At 32.3% G+C, this 10,443-nt stretch overlaps 3 protein-coding genes across 4 annotated transcripts in view; all 3 read right to left on the minus strand.

Annotated features, from left to right (window-relative positions):
* Positions 1-98: 98 nt before the first annotated feature.
* Positions 99-3,650, minus strand: LOC108731217 (zinc metalloproteinase nas-37). Its single transcript, XM_018461420.1, has 4 exons — positions 3,259-3,650; positions 1,283-1,423; positions 1,046-1,177; positions 99-773 (listed from the first exon to the last, which is right to left on the minus strand). Exons 1-4 carry the CDS (start codon positions 3,305-3,307, stop codon positions 709-711), a joined length of 387 nt encoding a protein of 128 aa, XP_018316922.1. The 5' UTR covers positions 3,308-3,650; the 3' UTR covers positions 99-708.
* Positions 3,651-4,934: 1,284 nt separating this feature from the next.
* On the minus strand, positions 4,935-7,566 carry LOC108731214 (suppressor APC domain-containing protein 2). 2 transcript variants are annotated; one of them, XM_018461416.1, is made up of 5 exons: positions 6,461-7,566; positions 5,824-5,970; positions 5,536-5,748; positions 5,297-5,439; positions 4,935-5,215 (listed from the first exon to the last, which is right to left on the minus strand). In XM_018461416.1, the coding sequence occupies exons 1-5, from the start codon at positions 7,298-7,300 to the stop codon at positions 5,209-5,211; spliced, it is 1,350 nt and encodes a 449-aa protein (XP_018316918.1). In that variant the 5' UTR covers positions 7,301-7,566; the 3' UTR covers positions 4,935-5,208. The 2 variants fall into 2 exon arrangements, with proteins under 2 accessions (XP_018316918.1, XP_018316919.1); XM_018461417.1 differs by having other exon boundaries at positions 5,292-5,439.
* Positions 7,567-9,765: 2,199 nt separating this feature from the next.
* Trhn (tryptophan hydroxylase) overlaps positions 9,766-10,443 on the minus strand; it is a 5,887-nt gene continuing 5,209 nt past the window's right edge. The window contains 2 exon segments of the mRNA XM_018461409.1: positions 9,766-10,226; positions 10,367-10,443. The exon segment at positions 10,367-10,443 is cut by the window's right edge and continues 50 nt beyond it. Of these exon segments, the coding sequence (XP_018316911.1) occupies positions 9,887-10,226; positions 10,367-10,443 (417 nt within the window). The 3' untranslated portion in view covers positions 9,766-9,886.

Here is a 10,443-nt window from a genome sequence, read left to right on the forward strand (position 1 = left end):
AAAAAGAAAAGGAAGAGTTACGACTGGCCAATTGTTTATCTTAGATAATATATACATATAAATAAATATATATATATACATAAATATATATATATACATGTCGTTAAGTTCCTCTAATGCAGTGTTGTAAAATCAAATTAGTGTGTATTACTAATTCTGTGGATATACACAATGGAAATTACAAAAAAAATACCTATGTAAAAAGTAAGACGTTTTATAAGTTTTGCCATCTGAAACGGTAAGCGAAGTACGTGTGGCATTATTGTAGAGATATGAGAGATAACGTAAATAAGGTAAAGTACATAACACAAGCACGATACAAACTAAGCGCTTGTCCCGAAACTCATGGATCCAACACATCATGTGCATACATATTGTAAAATTATTGATGAATAAACAGTGGAAGCATCGAAATATATCTACCTTCTATAAAACGTCAGAGCTCTTTCAAAGCCGTAAAATTATTTTGCGGTGTAACTTACCGAGCTATTTCCAAGATTGTGGTTACGAAAGTCCCAAGAATATTCTGAATAGGAATGCAAAATGAGAAATAGAACGGCGTACGATTGTGTGTTTTAATATTTATTATGTATGTACAAAGATGTGTGTAAATATGTTTTATGAAACGCGTTTCTTTCCCTGTATGTATGTATGTATCATATTAAGACAAATTTGTATTTCAGATGAAAGTAAAAGGAGAGATTCGAGTTAGATCACCACACACTCGTAAGGGAATTGTCCTCGGAAAAGTGTATTGTCTGGCCGTGGACAAGCTGTAACATATAATTATTCATATTAATTTTTTTCTTTCTCGTTTGCATCATCGTAATATACTTTATATGTTGAATGAAAAATTCGAGAAATGCGAAATTTTTTAATATTTAATAATATACCATTTTTTATTCTACCAAAATGTCCTTCATTTTCTAATTCTATTCAATCATTCAAGTGATTCAATATGTAAAGATTTAATGTTTAAAAAAATCTAAACGTTGTGTAGACTGAAAGTTCAGTCGAATTATCCGCTGTCATTGAAGGTACTAACGTGTCTCGCAGTAAGTGCCGTAGAATCCAGTTCCTTCGCAGCGACATTTAAATCCGGGTTCCGACGATATTTGAGAACATGAGCCTTCATTCAGGCAAGGTTTCGATCGAGAACATATGTCGCTACGTCTTCCTGCAACGAGACAAATTAAAATTCTTAAGCGTGTAAGATACATCGTCAATGTGTCTATTATTCTACAAATTTAATAGTTCAAGAGCAAGTATCGTTTGTCATTACCTTTCAGTGCTAACTTGCAATCGTCATTGTTGTCATATCTATATTCGGATTTGCAGCCGTAGCCGCAACTGCATTGTGCATTATAGATGCGGCATCCGTATCGCATCTGATCCAACTCGCATCCCTTCGACAACATAACTCCTGACAAACAAGTTTGGCGTTAATTAGACTGCGTTGAACGAGTACAACGCTATGATTGAGCTATTTAATCGAACAATACCTCTGATATCTTTCTAACAAATTGATGTTTGGATTTGATTGAAATCGATTTCTTAATAAAAGTATTAGATATATGATTTTCAAATAATTGATGTAATCAAGTAATTTAAGTAATTTTAAAAATAAGGAATTTCTAATGCTCAATATCTACAGTAGAGAAAATAAAATACTGTTTCTCAATCAATTTCACAAGCTGACTAACAGAATTTCAACTTCAAATTAAGTGATATACAAAGATATACCATAATAATTTTAAATACAAAATAATGCGATATAAATAATGGATGCCTTCGACATTTTTCTTAAAAAAATTATATGTACATTAGTCGAAGAAATTTCAATGAAAACGATATCTGGTAATTCTGAAAGAATAATAAAAGAATAAAGAAGGAACACTAAGAATAAGCTCTTTTACGATGTGTTTATTAATAATAAACTATTTTAATGCTTATTGGCAGAAGAATTAATGGATGCGATTCTATTAATTGGATTCTATATTTATTAACTATCTACATCATTTTTAGGTGAATATACCACAGAGTGTAGTGGAAATATCTGCGGTTTATTTACCCCGGGGAGAGATAGTGGCGCTTTAATGAAGACGAATGTTTGCGGCCGGATGCGCTCGGCTGCACTTCCCACTTGTCTAAATTGATAAGCGTTTCACGAGATAGAGGATACCGTGCGTGGGCTAATCGATTTTTAGATTTGTTTACTCTCGACCTAATGACATGACGATTTCTTTTTCGCCAACGTGCTGATATATTACAGCAACATATATCCAGTAATTTTTAATGTTTTTAAAACGAATTCTGCGCTCACGTATTTTTTCATTCGATTCATTCAAAAGTAATTATTAATTACAGACGATATATGACCTATTATAGCGGAGTAATCAGTAAAGCAAGCGTGTGTGGGATGTTCATCATTGAGAGCGCTGTTCATTATCGGTATGATGGGTTTATCATTTGCTTACTCAGAAAAAATAAACTAAGAGCGCGTTTTATACATATATTACACATGCTATCACACATACATTACTCCCATTCTATGGGAGATTAAGTTCGCTGAAAAGACCGAATTCCACGGAATATTAAAGTCTTTAAAAATTAAAAATTTGCTTCTAATACAATGATTTATGGTGAAACGTTAGAAGAAAAATTTTAGAATTATTATCTAAAAAAAAAAAGGAATAAATAACATTAAAGAAAAATCATATTTTATATTAGAGAACAAAATATAGTAACAAGAAAAAAACCGTAGAGCGTTGCCATTAAGCGATATAATGAAAAATTTTTAACTATAAAATGTTTTTGATATATTGATGAGTATATTTTTTTGTTCATCTTCGTAATTTTGTTATAATCTTACTATCTTAAGTATTATAATCTCTGGCGTTTAATCAAATGCACAAGTAAAGTAAATGTCCCAGTGACCGGACATTTACCTATAATGTACATTTACACAAGATTTATTATTAATTTCTCTCTCTCTCTCTCTCTCTCTCTCTCAAATATTCTTTATTGTAATATTATAATTTAATTGTATTTAAATATTATTTTAAAAACATTTGAGATTAATAATAATTTAAACAAAGCTTTGTGTAAATGTCATAGGTACATCCAGTCACTGATGTTGTATTATGATAATTATAGAATTTAAATAATACTTTGTATATTTGATGAGATATATCAAAATCTCTAGCATATTTAAAAATGTCTTTGCTTATAACTTGAACTTGAATTTTAATGACATACCCATTGTTAGGAGGAGTAGCGCAACCGACAGCATCAATCTTGGTAGCATGATGTTCCCAGATGAGGTCGACAAGAACACGAGACAAAAAGCCCCGCGAAGGATATTGTAAAAGGCGATAATCCAAGAGAAGAGGGGAGATCGTCGACCGCTTGACGTTTTCTTGGTAGGCTTTTGTCGCCGGTCCAGTATCAAAGGTCGACAGACTCCACACAGGGGACACGGGGTCAGTGCGGTCTCTCTTCGCGCGTTCTCTCGTCGACGTTGCAACGGGAGATGCACTCGCCGGTACCGTTCGGAGACGATACAGCGATTGAATCAACCGAATCCGCCGACTCGTGGCAGCTAACTGTCGTGGACCGCTAAACTAGTTACGATCGTGCGGAAGCCGTCCAATCGCTAAAGAACTATGCGTGGGGTGTAACTCGACGTCCGCCAACACGTTCACAGTGGTGCCTGAGAAATCATGCAATTTTTTAATTTTTATGTAATATTAATTAAACACGATTTATTAATAAGATTTAAATTGTTCTCTCTCTCTCTCTCTCTCTCTCATTCAAAATATATGCACTAGTAAAATTATAAATTGTGTAAGGGAAGAAAAATTTAATAATCCGTTAATTTTTCTTGCAAATTTTAGATTTCAATTTTTTGACATGTGTAGAGAATCGCAATCAAGAATGTTTAAGAATATTTATGGAAATTATTTTTGGAGTTAATAAATTATTTTCTGACGTGAGAAACTGTACTTGCATTTTATGATTATGACTTAAAATGCAGTATAAAGATATTATTTGTAATGTCTTTATTACGATTTCTCTCTCATAATTTAACATTTATATATATATATATTTTCTTATTTTCTGATAAAGTTTTACGACTTCAGCTTTTGTCCGCTATCACTGTGCGACTGTGTGCATGCTACGAAATTATCGGTCTTTGCAACACAGTGTGTTTATTTTCGTCATGAAAAAAGGCTGCGTCTTTTTGAACTCGAGGCAAAAAAGTAGCTCTAAAGAATCGACATTTTTCGCAGACAATTGTCGAATTGATCAAACCAGTCAGCTATATACAATTATTAATTCTTAAGAAAAAAGTCATTTATGACATATTACTTTCGTTTTTTAATCATATCATATATATAAAATTCTTTTCTATACTAATGAGTGATTATCTTTATTAGACAAGATTTTAACTAACGGATTTAATGACGTATTATCATAATATGCTATCGTCTTCAGAATTCGATAACATTTGACACAGGCAACTCTAAGTCCGGAAATTGATGAAATGTGTCATGGCGACAGATTTCTAAATTTTACAACTCTACAAACAAAGAAAATTTAATAAAATTTCCTCATCTTACAAAATGAGATCAAAATCAATATGTCAATAGTGCATCATGTGTTGCACAAATAATCTGCATAATGTATAAGATTATACATTTATAATTTTAACCGACGTAAAATTGTATTGTTAACAAAAAAATAGACATCCACATTTATTACATAATTAAAATAATTTATTTTAAAACAAGTTTTGCTTTTTTTAGAACAGATTACAAAAATGTAAAGGCACTTTATTTACCTATTACTATATTTAAATGTACTTAATTGTATATTCTATTAATGAATATTTTACATCTTTAATATAAGATATCAAGTTAATAAGGCAGTGACAATTCTTTTAATACAATATATCAAATATTTTAAAAATGTACTCTATACATGGCATTATAAACATTCTGGTGGATTCAGAACACGATTTTATCAATTCATTGTTGTAGAGTATTTTAGCTGAAACGTCCGGTAGTATTGATAAATTTATACGATGTAGCAAGTTGGCAACGCTAATCGACCATTCTGCCGCATCAGTTTCTTAGTTGTTTTTATTTTATTTAATTCATTTTCTCTATTATTTATGTGTGGGACATTTTCTAAAGCCTGGAATATTCATATTCTGAAACAAATTTTTAAGTAAAATTAGAGATCATTGACTTTATTCAATTTCATAATATTTTTTTAAATGTTAGTACCTTACATAAATGTTTGATCGTGTTGTTCGTGGATCATTGTTGCCCTTCGGGATTGAACCAGACCCGATTGTCTATTATACAATTCTCTAACCAGGCTGTCTTTTTCTTGTTCAAGTAACGCTATTCGTTGGCTCTTTTTGCTTACTTCCTGTTTTGGTGTTACATAGAAAAAAATAGATTACATTGATTTGCTGTTTTTATATGTATATAATACATTATTGTTATCACTATTATTATACATTACCTCGGTTAATCTGTGATTCTGTTGTTTAAGCCTTGACAGCATATCTTGCTGAAGTTGAGCCGAAGTTGGAGCACTCAGAAACGCGAGATTCATATGAAGGGGAAGTCCTCCGCGCTCCCAGCTGCTTATCAAAGCGGCTAGATGTCGATTTACTTCCAGGACACGCGCGCGTTGTAGTTCCAAACGTTCCTGCTGTGCTTCTGTCCATTGTTCCTATGTGAAATATAAACGTACATACTTCATATAGAATTCTATATGAAATCAGAGAATAAAAAATATCTTTTATACCACGTGAGAACCCATTCGTCCAAGGTGCTTAATTTTTTCTTGAGTGGCTGATATTTGCTTCAAATACCATTCTCTAGCTTTATCAACGGCAGCTAGACCTTGAAGCAATACATCCTTCTCTTGCTCAATCTGTTTCATTCTTTTCATCTGAAAGTGTTATGTATTGTGAAAACATTTTTCAAAAAGCTATTAGATGGTGGTGTATGTAAAATAGTAGTGTTTTTGTGTATATACGAGTACATATAATTTATATTAAATTATATACATATATAATTTGTAATAAATTCAGGACAAGACCGATATATGAATAAATTAACTGAGAAGAAGTGCCAACTATACGGTCAAAGTTAGATGTTGGAATAATAATTCTACATGTAATTTATATTAAATAACTTAAATTTTAAATACATTCAAAATAAGTTACAAGTCGAATTATTATTCCAACATCTAACTTTGACTGTAGTTGGTGTTTCTTCTTATTTAGTTGATACGTTACAATTAATTAAAAAATAATGAAAATTATAGATACATGTCTTTCATTCTTAAGAGATATGTATCACTGTTAATATTCAGTTAGTGCATACCCAGAACCAATCACCAAGGGTTAGTCGGGAGTCCTAGAGGATAACATCTTTACCATATTGTAATCAATACCATTCTGCAACGTGTGCCGTCTGGGTTCTCTACGACGATTCAACAATTTCTTGGATTGGAGACCGAGTTGATTACTTTGTATATCGACTGCTTTACCATCGCCTAGGACTCTGGTCGGTCTCAATAATGTTCTGGCATCTGGTCTATAATTTATGGCTTGCAGCTGACGCTTTTCTTTCTCATCGCTCATCATGAGACCCATCTGCCAATTTTGCAGCGCAGTCCTAATTTCAGACTTGTCAAAGTTACGCTCCAGGCCCATCGTTCTACCTTCCAGCGCAGCGCCAGTTCGCGGTGGTTTCGGTGGACCGTACACCTTGTTGATCTTCGGTTCTACAATATTCCTTCCGTCCATCAGCTCCAACTGCGCGTTCATGTCCTTGCGATTGGCCAACAACTGTGGCATACTGAGGGTACGTTGCTGGGATATGGCATTGTTCGGTCTTATAGCGGCGGTATTGGGTGAGGTCCAGACTGCCTTGTTCTGATTGTCAGGAATGAGTATTGGCGCAGATGGCGGCCTGTTGGGCTGACCGTCGTGCTTCTTCGTGTCTACCTCCGCCTGTATCTGCAGCAGACAGATCTTCAGACCAGCGCAGAATCTCTCGAACGACAGCATCCCGTTCGGCGGTGTGACCTTCTTCAGGCTGTCCAGCACACCCTTGGGTAGACCCTGCGTGCCATCGTCCTGCCAGCGACCCTCGATGTCAGCGAACTTGACGAAGCCGGTATTTTGATCGTCCATTATATCGAACAGAGTGCGCATCGCATTGACAAAGTGCTTCGGTAGTCCGTCTACCGTTGACGTTTGTATTTGCGCCATATTTAGCTAGGAATTAACCTTAGAAGGATATCCGTTATGCGTCTTCCTAGATAACGGCAGCTACATCATTGAAAACGATTAGAAGTGGCTACTTAACTGGCTGTTCTCTGTAGACGTGTTTTCCCTGCGTCATTCTCGCACACATATCTCTGATAAATTATTATCGTTTCTTGCTAGGATCCAGCGATCACATTGTCATGCATTAGGTTTACGATTGCCAGGTGGCCACAGGTTGTTTCCTTCGCAGATTAACCTCCTCTTGACTCTCTCACACGCGGCCATATGCAATCGTGCCTTTTACAAAAATCAGTTATATAATGTATCGCTAGATGGCTATACTAGAAACATCAGCTGGAAATATTTACATCATTCCTGATATCTATATTCTATTGTTGGGCATTTATTATACTTTCGATTCTGATAAGAAAAGTGAATTTTTCTTTACTTTGTACATATTTACTTTTGGGGGGCTAATGACAACTTCTATTTTATGCATTTAATATGAATGCATATATATTTAATATGATACGAATATTTACATGTATAATTATTCAATGTATATTATATATTTAATGTATAAATAAAATAAATATTTATATATGAGAATAAATTTTACGTATACATATAACAATAAATTTTTTTTATAAAATATATAAACTTTAATACAAACATATGATAATGGTATATAAAAATAATAGTTCTTTCAACATTACGAAACTTAATAATAAATTGATTAACTAACTCAGATTATTTTTTATAACAACAATATTCTTTGATTATTGAAAATGTTAAAATACATAACAAAATGATAAAAGTTATCATTGCGGCAATATTTAATTCATGGACTACATTTATAATGCATTGTGTAATAAATGTAATAAGCGAATAATTACTCGTTAAGAACATCTGTGCCTTTTGTGTTTTCATGTACACTTAGATGGATGTGGCGATTGTGGCGTAGACAGTACGTATGTTGCTTTCTGTGATAAAAGTCCCGAGTTCAAATCCCACACATATCAGATCTGCTAAAGAGATGATTTTATCGGCAGATTAGAATTTTATTTGATTGTTATTATTCACTTCATGACAAGTTATCAAGACTCTTATTTAAAAAAGGATGTTGAGTTAGGATGAACTGTTTTCTGCTTCTTTGTTGATATCCTAGTAGGATATGTTATAAAAATAGTAATGTACTATTATCAAATGTAACATATTATAAAATTGACGTAATATGTATATATATATATACATAAACATTATTTTTTATAATTTTATTTTTTATAAGGAAGTAATTTAGTTCCCAAGATTTAAAAATGAGAACAGATGATGAATTAAATTCTGGGTAGAGTTTCTTCTTGTCTATCAAAAAATAAGAATAGTGAAAAAGAAAATTTATCTAGAATTTTGTTTTGAAGTATTCAAAATTTTTGTATTTTGCATAAATAAATGTCCGTATGATAAATTCTTGACGTCATTATCTAATTGCCGATATCGGTAAAAATTTTAAATTCTCGAAAATCAACAAATATAAACTGATAAACATAATGCAAATCTAAATTTTTCTTCAATAAGAGAATTTTTTTACTTAATTTATTTAAAAGTATTATTTATTTTTTACTAATAATAAAATTTTGTTGAATGAAAATGATGCAAAATTTAAGTGATGAAAAATAAATGAGAAATTCATTAAAACATTAATCATTAATTTATTATAGCCGTTATAATTAAACATTATAGTTATTTCATTGATTAGAGAGGCTTAAATAAAAATTATTGTAATTTACGTTTATAATTGTTTTTAAAACTAAAAATTAATAAAATTTAAGAATTCAATCAGAAATGATTGATCAATATCGAATGAATACTGATTTAATATCGTTCGAATCGATCATATTGTTTCAATGTCGAGCGACCAATCATTTCTGGTTGAGAAATAATGAGGATGGATGAAATATAAGTTGGATTAGCAAGATTTATTATCTTTGCATATATTTTTTAATCTCATACATCTCGATAATATTCTACATAACATCTTATTCGTACATTATAACAGAAACAGAGTTAAAACGTTTATATTATAATATGTAGGAAGATTAAAAGTTACATTTAAAAGTGTTGAATGTATAATATAGAGTAACTACTGAAAATTTTATTCCCGTAAAATTTTCCTTCTGTTCTTTGAGGAAAGAAGCCTCTGCTCAAAAATCATTATGTTTTCTATATTATTACATATACAGTTAACATTTTAATCTAATTATTCACACTAAAATTTATTCTAAAATAAGATTTAACTGATATTGATATTTCAGTTATATTTTCTTTTCTATATTTGAATCTAACAGAGATTATTTGTTATCGATATATTATTTATTCTTAGGCGGGCGAACTGGATAAATAACGATAGTCTTCTCTTTAATCCATCTATTTTACGCAACAGTACGCTTTTTAACATTTTATGAGTTTGCGCTTCAAAATAATTATATCTTTGGATTATTGTATATGACTATAATTGTAGATTTTACGACATTTACATGTAAGACAGAAATTTCTACATTACTAGGCATGCGATACTAAGAACGATGTCATTTAATTCTTTATGGGGACATCTTCGTTATCACAATGCGATTGCTGATCTTGAGGATGAGTTTCCTCGGCATTGGGACTATTATCCTGGTCATCGCTATCCGAAGACGAATTATCATGCGGTATGTCGATGCCGTGCGTTAGCAGGCTCGTTATCCTTTCGACATCGACGGTATCATCCTGTTCATGAATCTTTTTCAGGGCGTTCGACACTATGCATAGATCGCCTCTCAACTCGCTAACCACTGCTGAAATCTTCTGGGCATCCGTCAACACCTCCACCGATTGAGTATACGGGTTGTACCGTATCCCGAAGGGTCGTTGAATCTGATTAGCAAACGCGCTGGAGAACATAAGCGGCAATATAATAGTAACGTGAAAGATCCATTTTCTTTACTTTGAAATCTTTGAATGCGAAGAGAAGGGGAATGATGGACGAAAACTATAGTGAAATATAAAGATATAAAAGAAGAAGATAATCACCGCATCTTTTCCTTTGCCTCTTCTATGCTATCCGTATAATAATACGCATTCTGAAACGCTGTGATGATGCATTCCTG

The sequence above is a fragment of the Mycetomoellerius zeteki genome, unplaced genomic scaffold (assembly GCF_001594055.1).
Source record: "Mycetomoellerius zeteki isolate Tzet28-1 unplaced genomic scaffold, Tzet1.0 scaffold122, whole genome shotgun sequence".
Taxonomy (NCBI): Eukaryota; Metazoa; Arthropoda; class Insecta; order Hymenoptera; family Formicidae; genus Mycetomoellerius; species Mycetomoellerius zeteki.